Genomic DNA, 17,975 nt, shown 5'->3' with positions numbered 1-17,975 from the left:
CTCATGCTCCCATGCCGTCGCACAGAGGGGGGCCCCCAGCTTGTGCAGACCGTGCGCATTCACCTCTGCACTGCCCACAACATAGTAATGGACAGTGCAGGGGCCCCCTGTCGCCTTCAGCTCTATCTTTACACCTACCTTTTCACGGTGGGACCCCCTGGCGGAAAGGGGACTCGTGATAAGCACGGTGATGCTGAACTCAGCACTGCTGTGGCCGACTTAGACTGCTGCCTTCCCGCCGGGATCCATGATTGTGGCGGTGGTCCCCTGGCAGTCCAACTGCCAGGGTTGTAATCTGAAGGTCAGACCACCAGCGCAGGTTTGGCGATCCTTGAACCACCAAACTCGTAATAGGGCCCTAAGTCTTTAGATGTGGTCCTGAAGTATGTGAAATATTGAAGTGATAAGCCAGAGATGTACCAGAGGACGTTTAAGGAAAAGTTCATGCTAGAACAAACAAAGCCAGCACAGAGAGGTTTTCCGAATCAGTCATATCCAAGAAATGGTGGCATAGTGCAAGGTGTTTGTGTTTAAAGTGGTATGCAAGCAGCTGGATTTCAAGTAGGAATGCAAGGTGTTCAAAGAGGTATGGTTGTCACGCAGAGGAGAGGTCAAGGAATTCTGATTGATTCAATACAGGCGTTGATGTTGCTACATTGAAGAAAAGTACTCCTTCTCATCTTTGTAACAGAGTGGGGCATGGAGGCGTGAATGTAGGCTCAATCCAGACAGAATAAACAATAATCAGACACAAGAAGTAAACCAAATGCAGATGCAAAATGTGCCTACACAACAGGAGCAAGTACCAATGCACACGGAAGTTCAAATGATGCCAATCCCACAAACCCCTGTGGGTCAACAGAATGTAGGTAACACACGACTGAATCACAATCAATTGTCCAAGTAAACTGAAATGCAATGCATGTACAAAACCAAAATGCGATTCAAATGTTTCCTTTGTTTAATGAAGAGAGCTTGGACTCAAATGTCGCAATGACGGTGCCTGAGAGGGGAGGCAGATTGCATGCTTGGCACAGTCTTAGAGGAAGACTAGAGTGGACTATTTGTTGAAGATTAAGTAAATGGCCACCAAGTGTAATTCCTGATTGACAATGGAGCTACCCGTTCTATTGTTAGAACAGCAGACGTCCCAGACCTATACCTCTCGGGAAGGAAGATCTAAGTTGTAGATGTTATAAATAAGCAAATTACAAATCTGATTCCAGTAAAATTAGGCTCATTTGAGGAAAATAATCTGTTGCTTGTTTGTGATTCAAGTCATGTAAATCTATTGGGAAGGGATTTGTCATGTAAATTCAATGGTACAATTTATTCTACTCCCTATGGGGTTGAGTTTCAAACAGATGATGAGTATGTTGAGTTTAAATTGGCTCAACAAGATACAGTAGGAATTTACCCAATGATGTCAGCAAAAGATTTACCATTAGATTTAAAAGAGACAGTGAATCCAGGAGCATGGCAATTTACATGAAAAGATATTGCACTAATTAAATGTGTAGAACCAGTCTGGATAAATGTTAAACCAAGTGTAACTTTTTCAAGAAAACCACTTTATCAAATTACTCCAGAAATGACAGCAGGGATACCACCAATGATTGAGGGTGATACAGAAAGGGATCACAAAATAAATAATTGGGAGTCCATTGAACTCGCCGATTATGGGATTACAAAAGCCCAATGGTAAGATTAGGATTGTTTAAAACCTGAGAATGGTTACCTATATTGTAACCCATGTTGTCCAGCCACCAGACTTTACCAGATTCCATGTACAGCAAAATGGTTCACTGTTCTAGATCTCTGCCAAGCATTCTTCTCAATTCTGTTACACAAGGATAGTCAGCATATATTCTTTGTGTTTCAAGAGAAGGTTTTAGCAAGGTGTCGAGTACCACACGGCTGTAGTACTGTGGATGGCTCATGTTTAAGGAGAAATTAAGGTTTCTTGAGAGCAGCCTACTTTGTATTTAGGATTCAAAATATACTAGAAGCTTCGTGGCTTCAAGGAGTTTCCTCAGCACAAGTTGCAGAATTGATTGCTCATACTAGAGCTTCTAGCTTGACAGCACAAATGAGAGTGATTATATTTAAAGATAGTCGGTGTGGCTTTGGTTTGGCCATGATTTAGGACAGTTATGGCCACAGAGAGGTTTCATGGCCTCGTCAGGATCCCCAATTAGGAATGGGGAGCAAGTGAGGCGACTGCTAGAAGCCTTGAAGCTTCCAACTGAAATTGCAGTTGTTAAATGTGCAGCACACAGAAGCGACAATGGATATGTCACTGTCAGCAATAGATATGCAGACGAAGTGGCATGCTATTATGGCACATAATGGAACATTATCAGATGAATCTCAGGAGGACACTGTCTATTCCATGCTGATGGCAATGGTGGACACATGGGAGGAATTTTGAAAGCCAAACAGGAAAGTGTGTCTGAAGCAGAGCAACAGAGTTCGATTACAGCAGGATGTGGAAAGGATGAAAATGACATTTGGGTTTCAGTGGATGGCAGGCCAGTGTTACCAGACAGTTTACTGCCTCCAATGACACAACATTTCCATGGACCTACGCATTTAGACAGAGATGCTATGGTCAGATCATTTAGGCAGAATTGGTTTAATCACAGATTTAAAGCCCATGCAGAAGAATTATGTCACTGATGTGTAGCACATCAACAAATGAAGGTAGGAAAATGAACACCAGTTACAATGAGTCACGTAGGGAGATCAGGCAGTCCCTTCAACTGAATGCAGATGGATTTTATCGAAATGCCTCCTTATAATGGGTTGGCATATGTCCTAAATTGCTGTTGAGGGAGTTGGTCCCAAGATAAGGCATACCGGTCTCTGAAGTCAGATCAAGGAACTCGCTTCAACAGTGAGATCATTTAAATGTTGTGTGCGGCATCACAAGTTGATCAGAAGCTACACTGCAGTTATTGACCTGAAGCTTTTGGGATCGTTGAGCAGATCAATGGAACCATTAAATCCCAATTGACAAAAGACTGTGCTTCTACTTCATTGAAATTTCCTGTTGCTTTCCCTTTGGTGTTAATGAGTCTACAAAGTACACCTGATAGAAAGACTGGTTTATCTTCACATGAGATTCTTATGGGGAGAGCAATGAGATTGCCTGCTGTACCTGTGAATGCACTTCTGAACATAATAGATGACATGGCACTCGATTACTGCAAAAGACTAGCTAATGTGGTATGTTCTGTCTCTCTCTGTCAAGTGTGCTGGAATACCAAATTGGGTGCATGCTTCTCATTTCCAGAGAAGCAGAGATCCTTATGAAGAACTTTTCTAAACATGCAGGAGTGTTGCGAGACCCACGTGTCAACTTGGCCCAAGTAGATGCCACATTGGCCAATATAGACAGCACAGAGGCGCAGAATCATGGAGAACCTCAACTCCACCAACAGGCTGCACTGTTGGAGGAATTCTGAGAACAGGCAGAGCGCGAGGTCTCTGGTCTAGGGGATGTACACCAGGGCCAGGCACTATGGGGAGGGAGAGCGCCTAAGACGCAAATTAGGACGCTTTCTCTATCCTTCCAGAGGCAGTACTTAGATACCTCCGTTGCTGGCCCCAGACGGGTCAAGAGTTACGGAAAACAGCAGTATCCTGGCGGAACTCCTCTGCTATTATATAACTGTGCACAACTCCTACACATCCTGCAACTATACCGAACTGGCTGAATACTTCTCAGAGATTGCAATGGTGTGGATCACGAACATTCAGAAGCAATTTCTTAGTGAGCCCTTTTCTAGCAATGAGATAGTACTGGCAATTGACTTCCTTGATGGGTCCAAGGCACCTTGACTGAGTCTCTGGTGCCTTTTATAAGGTATATAAGCACCTACTTGCACCACACCTTCTGGCAATGTATGCTGTTTCACTCAACACAAGCGATCTCCCCCTGACACACAGAGGCAGTAATCACCCTACTGTAAAGCCTAATAAGGACCCCTTAAGTTGCCCTTCGTATCAGCCTTTGTAACTTTTAAATTCTGAATGAAAATACTCACCAAGATCATAGCCAATCACCCGTTGTTGCTGTTAAAACACATATCCTCCCCAATACAGTTGAGCTTTGTGCCCCAGCACTCCAAGCCGCTTAACTTAAGGGCTGTGTTCTCTGAGCTGAATAGAATCTCCCCAGACGTCCCTACTGTGGTGACCTTGCTGGATGCAGAAAATGCATTCAAATCCTTGGAGTGGCCCTTCCTGTAAGCCACGCTCTACAAACTGCGACTCCCACAAGGGTTCTTCGCGCTGATCAAGTTACTGTACTCAGAGCCGATGGCGCAGATCCACGCCAGCGGCTCCATCACCCCCGCAGGACCCGACAGGGGTGCCCATATACAATATTGCAATGGATTCCGTGGTCCAACAGCTCCACGAGCAGGACCCGACAGGGGTGCCCATATACAATATCGCAATGGATTCCCTGGTCCAACAGCAACACCCCCACAGGGGCATACACTTCAAACTAGGCCCTCTGATATTATCTTTATATGCAGATGACATATTGTTATTCGTTCCCCACCGCCCAGATGCCCTTCCCCACTCATTTGCGAAATTATTAGATTTGGAAGATTCTCTGGCCTCACTATTAACTGGAGTAAGTCAGAGCTATTCCCGCTCACGGGTGCAACTGCTCCCGTCTCCTGTGGTTAACTCCTAGAATGGTGTGATGGCCTGGTCCAGTACTTGGGTATCACACTTCACCAGGAAAAAGAATAAGTCATATGCTTAAACTATGGCCCTGCTGCCATCGATAAACAACAACTCAAATTGAGAGATGGATCAGTTTCCCCCTCTCTATGGCTGGCCGCATAGTCATAATTAAGTTGTGGTGCTTCCCCGATTCCTACACCTCTTCCTCAACTTCCCCATCTTCCTTACCATTGTATTCTTCACCACCCTGTAGAGTGTCTTACTGCAACTAATTTGGGTGGGTCACAGACCCCAGGCTGGCTGGTGGACTCTAGTACTCCCCTATGAATAAGGCGGGTTCGCATTCCCGACCTCCAGTTATACTACCTTGTTGCACAGTGTCAGTATGCACACCACTCGTACCATGCAGATGCACGTCTTCCGTATGCTAAACCGGAGAGGGATCAGGTGGATTTGGTGCCCCTGCACGCCCTCCTTTCACAGGGCCTGTCTCTCAATCACACCAATATCTGAACCCATTCGATTACCAGGTGGGCATGGCATAAACTTTTCTGGTGGCGGGGTGTAATGGGTGTCACCTGCCTTAAAATTGTCAGACAATCAATTGCTCCCAGTGCACAATGACACAGTATACCTTATTCACTTTCGGAGATCTGTTCCTAGATGGACACACACTGCCTCACATAAAAAAAAGATGCCCGGTTCACCAGTGCCACCTACATGGACCTCTATGAACTGCATCGCATACATAGTGCATTACGGGCCCAGATGCCCCCCGTTCCTTGGCTCCAGAAGAGTTCGCCCCTCCGACATTAGTGATAAATGACACAGAAGGGGCTAATTTTGTTTCCAAACTATCATACCAGCACTGCTCTACTACACCCAAGAGATAGGAAGAGCCAAGAGGCTTGACAGCAGGAGCTGGGACGCCCATTGAGTGATATAATTATGTACTACTGATGCACCCAAACCCAGTTGGTCTCTGTGAACCACAGACACAAACGTATACGCTATAAGTACATTTGTACAGCATATGCCAGACCTAGTACAGTGGTGCAGATCGATCTGTCAAGACCTGCCAACTGCCCCAGGTGTCATGCTGCCGATGCTGACTTTGCCCATTTGACATGGACATGCAATCATGTAGGGGGATACTGGTGCAAGATCTTCTCCTAGCTGTCCACAATGATAGGGTTCACAATGGCTCCAGATCTGTGTGTTAAAGATATCCCTAAAGGGGTCTGCAGAATTACTGCAATTGCCTTACTGTTAGCTAAACAAGAGATCACCTTACACTGGCGCAGCAAATGCATCCAGACCATGGCCTCCTGGCTACATTACATGATCCACTATCGTACCACCAATGAGTTCTGTGCTATGCTACAACCCCCATCCTCCCACCAAAAAGATATCTGGCAGCCGCTTCTAGCATTTCTATTGACGCTGGAGACCACTGTCACAGATTAATGCAAGATAATTACAATGTATATGTGTAATCCGCTGAATGTATTAGTATTCCCATATTTGTGATATTGACATCACTGATGCATGCATTGGTCGCTGCCTCCATCCCTCCCTCCTTTCATTCAGTTTCTTCCTATACATTCTCCTCCCGTAGCCTGTTCTATTTCTGGGACTATGATGTGTACATTGACCACGTAGTCTCCTCAAATGGCAAATATGTAACACTGTTATAATTTCCATTGTGTCCTAACTGTGGGGTTTATATTTCTATTTCAATGGCTTATCAAAAAATGATAAGGTTTTAAGGGAAAAATATAATTAGCAGCAGTTTCTCAAACTAAGTTGCCTGAAATTCGACAATTTGTACTTAAAAACACAGTAAATGCTTCAGGGCTAATGAATAAAGGTTTCCTCATTGCTAATTCCCTAACGTATCTTCACCAAGAATAAATGGGGGTACTGTAGCACTCCTGGCACCCGACTTCCAGCATCAGTGTTACCAACCTATCCCCAACTTTCAATGACAAGAAAAAGTATTAGAAACATAATTGTTGCCATCCAACTGCATACTCCACCACAATGAGTGCCTGCTAGTGAACTACCATTCCAGCTTCAAAGCTGGCTGCTGCACTCAATATGTGCACCACATTCTCAAAAGAAGCAATGCTTGCTTAACTATGCTTGTGCTACTTGATCCGTTGATCCCCTGTGATATGATCAACCATGGCAAACTACACATGATACTGGTTCACAGCAAGGGCTCTCGTTGAAGGGTTTTTCAAATTGTTTCATATCTTTCCTGTTAAACACACACCAAATAGTAATGATTGGGGATCACACTTCAATTATGGTTGGGAAGGTGTAGTGTCCCACAGCACTTAAGCCCAACTCCCACCTTATTCAATTTCTACATTACAAAATTTCAGGTGTCACCATGCACCAATATGCAGCAGACAGCGAGATACACCTAAAATCACAACAACTGAAGACCTCAGCATTCAAGACATTGCCTTTCTTCATTGACAACCTGGACGAAGGAGAATTTACTCCTAAACAAACAGAAAACCAAACTCCTACTAGTCTGTACCTCTCTCAAGAGGAACATAGATCTCTTTATCCTTGACTCACTGAATGAATCTGAATAGTTTCTCTTTCACACCTGCATCCTTAGCAAGATCCCCAGCATTCACCCTTGACTCAGATCTCACATTTATCTCGTACCTCCATGCCTTGAAAGTGCAGCTAACTTCCACCTCCATGCCCTGAAGGAAATTCACCAGTACATTCACCCAATCACCTCAAAACTGCCATACATTCATATTTTATCTCCAGATTTGATTTGGGGATATTCATCTAGGAAAGTTATATTCCATCAATACACTCGAAGGCATCGTCTGTGCTTCAGCCAGACTGGTCCACTCTGCAAACATATATGATCACAATAACCGCATACTTTGCAAAACTACTAGCTCCCCATCACAGCCAAACTTGAATTAGGAAAAGCTGTCTAGTCAACAACACCTTGACAACAATGGCTCACCATAGACTGAAGATTTACTCAGTATTTCCAGGTGGTCGAGAGAACTGAGGCTGAAATAGCAGCTACTGGTGGTCTAAAAAACTTAGAACTTCCAATGCATAAAAACAATAATTCTCTGGAGCACTCACATCAGCTTTGAAGTATTTTCCCTTTGAACTAAGGACACTGATGCCAGTGACCACACTCAGGAAAAATTCTAAGGTACACCTATCTATTTTGACAATACAGATACTAGAGGTTGTCTTGACCCACTAAGGGATCTCCCCAGAGTTAAAAAACAGTTCTTACAACTACATTCTCTGCATGTCTGTCAAATGTTAATCTTTCACCGAAGTTTGTGTAACCTAGAGAGGGTTAGCCATATTCATTGTAGAGTACCCTAATACTAATCTGGTCCATGTGTGCTTTCAAGCGCTATGTACATTGTTCCCAGAAATTGCAAGTATGTGTCCGACAAGTACACTTATCACCTAACCAACCTTTACAGTGACATACCCTGCCACCTGCTACATAGACATGGCTCTTCGCAGGAGGTGCCTTAGCTTATTTAAAATGCCTTCAGTTTGTGGGCATGTTTATCAAGTCAGGAAAGCTGTTGCATCACATTATTACTTTGTCAATTTCCTTGCAAGTGGAGTTTGTGAAAATCCTGCATATGTACAGGCAGACGGTCGTTGACTGCTAATACCCTCCTTCGTGTGTCCAGCCCCTAATTTGCTATTGTCAAGATGATTCCAACGCTATTTTCTAAAGTGTCAAAAAGAGCTGGAATATGTAAGGTGAACAGGCACCCTGGATTTCCTGGACCATTCCTGGTTTTTCATCATTGGTCCAGCAACTTTCGGTAAATTTAGTGCATGCCCCTTATCAGAACCCCTTTCAGAGGGTCACTGGCATGCAGGGGCAACTTGGCCCTACGGTGATATCTGAGGCATTTTACTCCTGATGTCCCATGATCCGACCTACTATGGATCCTGAGCAACTGGGGACTTGACTTGATTGTAGCTATAATTCAGCGAACATGTCTCACACATCAAAGGTCACACAGTACAATCAATAAATCAATGTATAGTCAAATACTTGTTTTTATACAAAGAAAGAAGTATTGTATTTCTAACTCTACACATAAAAAGGTATACAACATTCAGAAACAACAACACAATCCCACTTAAGGTCACAGCTCTTAGTTGTCTGGCAAATCCCTCTCCCACTCTTGTGTTTCCTGTTCAGGGTTATTCCCCATTCACTGGTGGTTGCATCCAGATAATGCACACTAATAGGCTGTACTCAAAAGCTCCCCTTTGACTCTTCAGGATTTTAGTCAAAAGTGTCTGTGTAGACTTTACCCGGAGGGGCAGGGAGTCCTTTCTTTGCTGCTGGAAGCAGCCCCGCGAGGGTTTGACGTCATCCATCTTCGGCAGCCCTGAGGCATTCTGTCGCTTCAGTCTCTCCTTCTGGTAACAACCCGAACACTTTCCAAGGTTGGTACTAGCAGGCACTCCTGGCCTACAGGGTTGCTGTGTTACATTGACAACACGGGCACCAACTTTCTTGGTATAGATGTCCATGTCGAGACACTCGCAGGTCTCAGCAATTAAGCAGAGATAACTTTACCGGTGGCCACCACTGGTATATGGGGTCACTGCAGCACAGTGGTACAGGTTTTGCCCATTCTTGCACAGCACTTCACTGTCAGCTCAATCTCCAACGGTCCTCTTCTGGCATTGGGGGGGGGCAGTCGCAAAGCCAACATGAAACACAGGCAATGACTCGATCAGTGCACAGGCTCACACTTCATTCAGAGAATCCTCTTGCAGGCTCCTCATTGGACCTCACACCTTCCAACACTCTTCTCTTCCTCACAGGGCACAATGGTCTTGGCAAGCAGGCAAGCACTGGTGCTTCAGGCTCCAGGGTAGGTGATATTGTTGTTCTAGGCGATGTCGCCTCCCCCAGCTGGGAGACTAGCAGGCCTTGTCCCACAGTCCTGGTCACAGGCAGAAATATTGCAGAGCTTCCCCTTCTCAAACTGCTCATCTGGCTGCTTGGCAGATGACAGATTTTGGGTTCTCAACCTTCCCTTCTTGTAGTTCATTTCCAGGCAGCAAAGTGTAATTTTAGGGTCTGAGCCTTTTAAGTTTATGTTGGGATTCTGCTTCTTTTGAAGTGGACACTTCTCCTTTTCTTCTTTCCTCATGAAAGACTGTCACAGCAGGCAAGACTCCAAAGCTGATTTTCCCACAACTCAATTCATGGGAGCTCACACCTGGAAGTCACCCACAGTCATATGTGCATCAAAAGGTTAACCCCCAGCGATACTCTTTACGATCAGCCTCATCTCCCTTCCTGAGTAATGTTGAGGCCCTTACCTTCTGATCCATCACTGATTCAAAGAGGAGTCTTTTGAAATATAAAGGCAGTCTCTTCCTTTTTCCCTCCAGTATGTGTCCCACCTAGCTCACAGGAGTACAGCAATACACAAATCTGTCTGGGGGAGTATTCCTCTCCTTCTCATATCTTCACAAGCAGGCCTGGGCTTTCCAAAATAGACACTAGGACAAGCATTCAACACACGTGCTCAGTCTCTGTGAGTCCTGTTCAGCACTGAAGCTTTTCTATATTTAACCAAGGTGTGCTATTTACACACACTGCCAGCACATACACTTACCACGTGCATGCTGCACAACACTTCACCATTCATGTATTGTACTTCACGCGGGCAAAACACACCCAACAAATGCTCACTGTGCATGTACTGCATCTCTTGTGTCATCTGTTCCCTACAGGCATACATACACTCAGTACATACATTAACCACACACATTTTCTGCAGAGTACTGCCCTATGCATGTACTGTACCTTTCCCAGGCACATATACAACCAGTGCAGAGTCACTACTGCTGCGCTGTGCAGCAGACCACATCTACCTGATGTAGGTAAAGAACTGAGTTAAACACACAGCCACTGAACTTTTAAAAAGGTGAGTGAGCCTGTAGGCCTCGCTTCAGTGACACAGGGTAAAATGTTCCTGTTCACTACTACTGATCACTACACAGTATGCTGCCACCACCAGGCTTGTGCTGCTTAACTCCTGGTAAAGGCGGTAGCTGTTCACCACTACGAGGGTAGCACTTTGGGTGCCTGTCCAGGTCGAACAAGACCGCAATCTGTGATACAGGCCTACATCAAGGCGCACACAAATAATCTGTGTTCTCCTATCAGCATTAGGGATTGAGACAACAGTACAGTTGGGCACTCAGGCAGGGGTGTATGTCTTCAACCATGCAGAGCACATTTCTTTCCCAACATCCCAGTTTTCAGAGAAGATGAACTGAACGAGGAGGGAGGGAAGTTTTCATGAGTTTGAGTCTAGGATTAGTCAGCATCTTTCAGAAAATCCAAATTTAATAAAAATGATACTAAGGATTTTAGGTGGAATGGGCCCTGCCGGGTCTCAAGCCTGGCAGCAATTAAAAAACAACTTTGAAATGGACTTAATTTTCAGGTTCTTAACTTTACTGGGAAAAACAGCTATCAGTTTCTAAAATCTTTGAAGAAGTCTGTATTAGCGCAGTAATTCCTGTTCACATTTTACTTCAACTTGCATTCCAAAACACTATGGGCCTGATTACAACTTTGGAGGACGGTGTTAAACCGTCCCAAAAGTGGCGGATATACCACCTACCGTATTACGAGTCCATTATATCCTATGGAACTCGTAATACGGTAGGTGGTATATCCGTCACTTTTGGGACGGTTTAACACCGTCCTCCAAAGTTGTAATCAGGCCCTATTTGTTTTTTTCCAAGTTGTTGTAGTGCTATAGTTCTTTCATGCAACCCATGACTCGTGTATGGTGCATAGTTTAAAATTAGCCTCCTCCGGGTGTCCAGGTGAGTTCCGAATGTTATGTTATATAGATCTGTAGAGCACACTATCACCAGGGATTGTATACTGGCACTGATCAGGTGGGAGTCTAGCAACATCTAAGTCCTAGTGGGGATACTCGAATAGTCACATCTTCAGCGTCTTGTAGAATTAAAAAAGTGAGGAGGAGGAGGCTCTTATGTGTAGCTGCAGGTCATTCCAAACTTTAGGAACAATGTAGGAGAAGGCTTGACACCATATCTGTTTTTCCATATGCGTGGGATTTATGCAAGCAGGAGTTTGGATGAGCTGAGGTGTCTGGAGCCAGTGTTATGTAGTGCCTTGAAAGTATGGGTGAGCAGTTTGAATTGTGTTTTATTGTGAATAGGGAGCCAGTGGATCTCCTTCAGGTGTGGTGTGAGTGAGGTGTGAGAGGCTGAAAGTGATTCTGGCTGCCAAGTTCTAAATGGGCTGCAGCCTTCTGGTGAGTTTTTTTGTTGATCAGAGCACAGAGGCGGTTACTGTAGTCCAGCATGCTTGTGACCAGGTTGTGCATGACTGTTACTGTGTGCTGATTGGAAGCCACTTGAAAATCTTCCTCAGCATCTTCAGGGTATGAAAGAATGAGGAGGTGATGGCACTGACTTGTGTGGTCCTGTCGAGTTTGCTGTTGATGATTATCCTGAGGTTTTTGGCATAAGTGGTGGGGGTGAGTGTTGGTCCTAGCTTTGATGGCCACCAGGTGAAGTCCCACAGTGATGTTCTCATCCCAAAGATCACAAAGCAGGTAGATGTTTATAAAAGTTGCATGATTGAAAGAGCTGATGCTGAAGTCAATGTAAAGTTGCATGTGCGCCAGAAGTATCTGTGGGGAAAGTGTGAGATATGCAGATGGAGGATTTAGCAAAATGTGGGAGACAAAGGGCATGGCTGTTTAACAGAGAGAGTCTGCATCACAAAGGGTTGTGAAGGGGAGAACAGGAGTGTCTGAGACACTCCGAAGGTCACTACCCCTTCCACAAACACTAGTAATGTTTAGTTTACTGTCTCATACTGTTAGAATTTAAACATTTTCTTTTCGAATTATTTGTAACAAAACCACTGGTATATATTTAGCTGATAGAGAGAACTAGTGTTGACAAAGCCAATAGTTAGGTGTGATTTAGGTATATATGCTGGTTGTTGTGTGGCATGTCTGGATGCAGTAACAGAAAATGCAGAGGCACCGAAATAACGATCAGGGAGCATGCTTTGTGAAGCAGGGGACTTAAGTTTACATGTTTTAGGCCACGGTTCATGGACAGGATTGTTTGTTACATCTTTGGCCACGTCCACTGTACAGCCCCTCTGCCATCTCAATAAAAGCACTAATGATACTGTATAAAAGGTTGAATTTTATTATCCTTTTTTTCAAAAATCTGTTTATTATTATTTTCAGCATACTGTAACATTTTGACTTACATCAACATTAGGATAACAAATTTGTGCAATTACAAATTGATTGAATACGCACATCAGAAGAAGGTAGGCGTCAAACCAGACCTCCAGTTAGAGTATTTAACCATAGTTTGCCCGAGCTCACATAGCGCAGGATTAACGGAATACCAAGTCCAAAAAGAGGATTCATATATTAGAGTCTTGAAGCCTGCACTCAATTAGAAGGACAACAAATAACTCCACATCTCTGCAAACCATTCCTGAGGATCAGCTTGTTCATACAATTTGTTGCTGGCAGGTATATAGCTTAAGCAAATCACAGATAACAATAAAAACATGAACAACTGCTGGAGTACTATTTATACAGTCAATAGATTGCAATTAAAGCGCGCCGCCGTAGGTGCGGGATCCTCCCTACATTATCCATTCGCACCAGTAAAGGACAGGAGTACATGCAAGCCACAAACACCTGCTGCCCTGATAACATCCAGCCCCATCCCAAAAAAAGAGACCGGACCGGCCACCCAGACACCAACACCCCCCCTTCATGTTCCTGCGACGAGTGCATGTGCACATCCACCCCAGCAGTTAAACTGATTCCTCCGCATCAGGGCCTCGACCCATACTCCGCAGACATGACAACATCTCTTTCCAGCTGTCCGACAACGGATACTTGCGTAGCCCCAGCACGTCTTCTCTTTTCAACGCCACTCCCTCTGCATTTGCCCACACCTCGAATGAATATTTCCAGGCCTGCTCAGCTGGTGGGTCAGCTGACTTCCACCTGTGGGCTATCAGCCGCTTAGCCGTTATTTGGCCCAGATCCAGAAATCGCGCCGCAGCTCTATGCCGCTCGCCCCTGGGAAAAAGGCCCCGCACATAGGCCTCCCAGGTGAATGGAACTGGACGCGACGTGCACTCCAATAGGCGGCCTACCACTGCCCTCCAGAAGCAATGCAAGGATGGGCAGGACCACAGCATGTGTATCATGTCTGCATCTATATAAGAACAATGGGGGCAGGCTGCATCTTGACGAGCAAAATAGCGGTTCACTCGGGCTGGAGTGAGGTAGGCCCTGTGAATGATATAGAATTGGATCAAGTGAAATCTAGAGTTGCGGGGTACATTAATGTCGCCAGAGAGAGCTGATTTCCACTGCGCATCTGTGACTGAGGTGGTCGCATCCCTGTCCCAGGCCGCACGCAGCGCATCGCATTCTAGGGCTGTGTGTATGCGCTACGCGTCAGTAAACCATCTAATCAGGCGCCGCCCCTGCCCCATCACCTGTATGTACTGTATCAGCAAATGCGTGGGAGGGGCTACTGACACGTCACCCCACCTGGATGTTAAAGACCTCAACAATGAGTTATATAACAGAACCTGTCCTGTAGGCAGTCCCGACTCCAGAACCAGTATTAGCTTACTATCATCATAGAGGTCACCCAGTGTATATAACTCCGCCGCATGGCACGCACGCAGCTCGGGACCCGACGTAATCTTAGGGCCACGAGGAGTACCCAACAACGCCAAGGCTGTAGTAAATGGAACCACCCCCCCCGGTGAGGCGCAGGGACCTATGATAACAGCTGTAAGCCACCTTAAGGAATATTTCCCGGCAATGCCACGCGTGTGAGTGGGTGAAATAAGTGCGACACTTGCATGAGAGACCAAGGGCCTTCCGTGGTCGCCGTGTCTGTGAGATGAAGACCCACCAGCCACTTGGACACCCACTGGAGCTGATAGGCCAGATAGTAGTGCTCCAGATTAGGAACCGTCAGGCCACCTCTCTCCAGCGGCAAATACAGTTTTTTCAGCGCGACTCTGCAGCGACCCCCATTTCAAATGAATTCCCTCAACGTAGACTCCAGACTCCTGAATAAGCTGGGGGGGATATAGTGCGGGAGGTTAGAAAAGTAATATAACTGGCACAGTAAGACTATCATTTTTAGAAGCGCTATCCTACCTGCCACCGACAGCGGCAGCGGCTGCCAAAAAGCCATCTAGGATTTGATCGAAGACACCGCTATCTTAAGATTTCCATCAACTAGGTCTCCCTCCCGGTGATAAATCCGGATGCCTAGGTACCTGAATGCATGTGGCTGCCATGGTACAATACTCCCAGCAAGACAAAGCTCTGGGTTCGAAAGTGTAGAGTCAAAAGGGAAAAGGCATGATTTGGACCAATTGACCTTGAGGCCAGATAACAAAGCTAATCGTTGCAACAGGGTCCCAACCTCTGAGGGGATTCGCGTAATATCCCTAAAATACAACAAAAGGTCATCAGCGTACAGCGATGCCACGTGCAGGCCGTCCCCCAGGGTAATACCCCACCCAGTCCCCTTGTTGCACAAAACCGCCGCCAGTGGCTCCATGGCAAGGGAAAACATCAGCAGGGAAAGGGGGCAACCTTGCCTCGTACCTCTGCACACATTGACTCTGATACAATGCCCCCCAGCTTAATCCAGACCTGAGGATTAGTGTACAGCAACTTAACCATCTGAGTGAAGTGGGGCCCAATGCCAAACCGCCGCAAGACCCTAAAAAGATAGGGCCACTCTAGGGAATCAAAGACCTTCTCCAGGTCAAGGACAAGACCTCCCACCCGTGGCCAGTCCTGTCTCGCCTAGTGCATGACGCGAAACAGCTGCCTGATGTTGTGCGACGTGTCCCTCACCGGCACAAACCCATTTTGATCCGGGTGTACCAGCCCCGGCGGTATAGGCGCAAGACATATTGCTAGCGTTTTGACCAGTATTTTATAGTCCGTATTGAGCATTGCTAGCTGTCGGTACGAGCCCAACTCTACCAGGTCCTTACCAGGCTTGGGAAGGGACAAAAGCAGCGCCTGCCTCTGAGATGTCGTCAAGCATCCTCTCCGTACTACCTCCTCATAAACATGGAGTAGCTTGGGTGCAAGAATTGAAGTAAATGCCTTGTAAAAGTCAGCCGGCAGACCATCCGGGTCTGGCGTTTTGCCATACGCTAGTTTGTGAATACTGGCCTGTATCTCAACGAGATCAAGAGGCTCCTCCAGTGCCCTCCCCTGGTCCGCCATCAGACATGGGAGTTCCACACTAATGAGAAACTCATTACAAGACCGTTCAGGGGAAAGCGCCCTCGAGGCATACAGCGCCTAGTAATGCTGCGTAAACGCAGAATGTATTTGCCCAGGCGTATGCAACAGACCACCATCTTCAGAGCGGATCTCCATAATCGGGCCATGGTCGCGATCACCTCTAACCAGCCAGGCCAGAAGTCTGCCCAACTTGTCTGCCGAACCCCCGTGTGGCGTCGGATAAGTTGGGCGAGACGCGGAACTTCCTCAGCTCGCGTCCGCCATTAACGCCAGCTTGGCCAACCCCCCCTTTATAATCCTTAGTGCTTCGGTGTCTGCTTTCTACGTCAGCAATTCATTAATATATGCAGAACTGTATTCCAGTTTTTGTTTTCAAAACCTGGTCATTCTAGTAATACAGTGCTGACGGGAAATAATAACAAGGCCTTTTCTATATAGATATCCACGAAGCAGAATATGCCGTATTTATTTTTGTAAATAAAAAAAAAACAGGTCTTAAGAACAGTACTCGTTTTCTCGACCTTGAAACGATAAAAGCTTCGTGCGCACAGGGAGATACGACTTATCACAGGCATGTTACACACAATTCGCTAAAAGTGCATCGGAGCACAGAAGTGTTGACATCTACTTGCCTGCTTCTCGAAGTAGCCCGAATAGATCTCCTGCAGCTCGGAGTGCAGCTGGGGGCGGTTCCACTTATAACTCCGCACCAGGTGGGGGAACTCTGCTTCGGTCTGCTCATGGCCCAGCAGGGACAGGGTCAAACAGAAGAACTCATCCGGCGGAGTACTGCCCCGCTCCAAGGCTGCCCTCAGCTCCTGCACTTCTGCGCATACAGACGGGTTCAGTGCCATGGCGAATTAACCAGTCTGAGTCTATTCATTCTCCAAAAGCTGCAATGATCATTGTAAGACAGCTCTTACATAAGCAGACAAGAGACGGGTTGTATAACATGCAAAACCAGTCCAGCCATGCGTTAGTGCGCCTGCGCAAACAACAGCGTTGTACACAAACGGTACACCGGGATCACATGGATTCGTTGTGGGTCTCCTTTGGACTCCTCCCTCTGTTTCCCGATTGGATGTGTGCATCTTATCTCCACCTACCTCGGCACTGCCTCCTCCTACCACCACGCGGAGCTTAGTAGTTCGGCACGAGGAACTGAGTTAGGGAAGATGAGAGAACGCTTACTGTTTGTTTGTTTATTCATGTATTTATTTATGCATTTTTATATAGTGTGAACATCCCCAATAAAAAATATTTCATTACATTAGGGGCGCAACACCTGCCCCTGCAGGGCGCGGGGCGCCCTTTCATAAGGCCCCCAGGCCGTTGAGTTGTAGTGGAGGGGGGGGGGTGGGCGTCCGTGGCCCATATAGGGCAAAACCAATCGATATCTGTCAACCAAGAGAAACAAAGTTACAAACCGTTGCTAGTTACAATCATTACAAGAAGCACAAAGCATCTGGTCATCTGGTTATTTGCTCGTTTCAGTGGTTACAAAGGCACAGATTTACAGATTCTAAATTGAGTAGGTGGTGTAGTAGTAGTGCCGGTAGTGTCAGTCTTGGGGAGAGTAAATTATCTTTAGGGAGGTTGGCTAAGGGGGCAATCGGCCAAAGTGTCTGTGTACAAGGGCTTTCAGCTCTGTTTTCAAGATTGGCAATACGGTGGTGGTGCACAGTATAAGGGGCAAGGAGTTCCATAATCCAGTGGCACTACCTGAGAAAGATTGTGCCATGAGTCGCCCCTTTGTGAAGGTCGGAGGCTCTAAATCATAGCCTCAGCACTGTGATGGCCTGGAGTCTCCGAAAGCTTTAGTTTGTTCACTAGGTAGCAAGGAGTGGATGTATGCAAGGCCTTGTGGGTGATACAGGCAGTCTTAGACAA

At 46.1% G+C, this 17,975-nt stretch overlaps 1 protein-coding gene across 1 annotated transcript in view; it reads right to left on the bottom strand.

Moving 5' to 3' along the window:
- Positions 1-17,049, bottom strand: part of LOC138267742 (deoxyribodipyrimidine photo-lyase-like) — a 149,291-nt gene extending 132,242 nt beyond the window's left edge. The window contains exon 1 of the mRNA XM_069216923.1: positions 16,718-17,049. Coding sequence (XP_069073024.1) covers positions 16,718-16,939 — 222 coding nt within the window. The 5' untranslated portion in view covers positions 16,940-17,049. The remainder of the gene's footprint in view (positions 1-16,717) is intronic.
- Between the last annotated feature and the right edge of the window lie 926 nt (positions 17,050-17,975).

The sequence above is a fragment of the Pleurodeles waltl genome, chromosome 12 (assembly GCF_031143425.1).
Source record: "Pleurodeles waltl isolate 20211129_DDA chromosome 12, aPleWal1.hap1.20221129, whole genome shotgun sequence".
NCBI classification, from domain to species: Eukaryota; Metazoa; Chordata; class Amphibia; order Caudata; family Salamandridae; genus Pleurodeles; species Pleurodeles waltl.
This window is presented reverse-complemented; position numbering and strand designations above follow the sequence as displayed.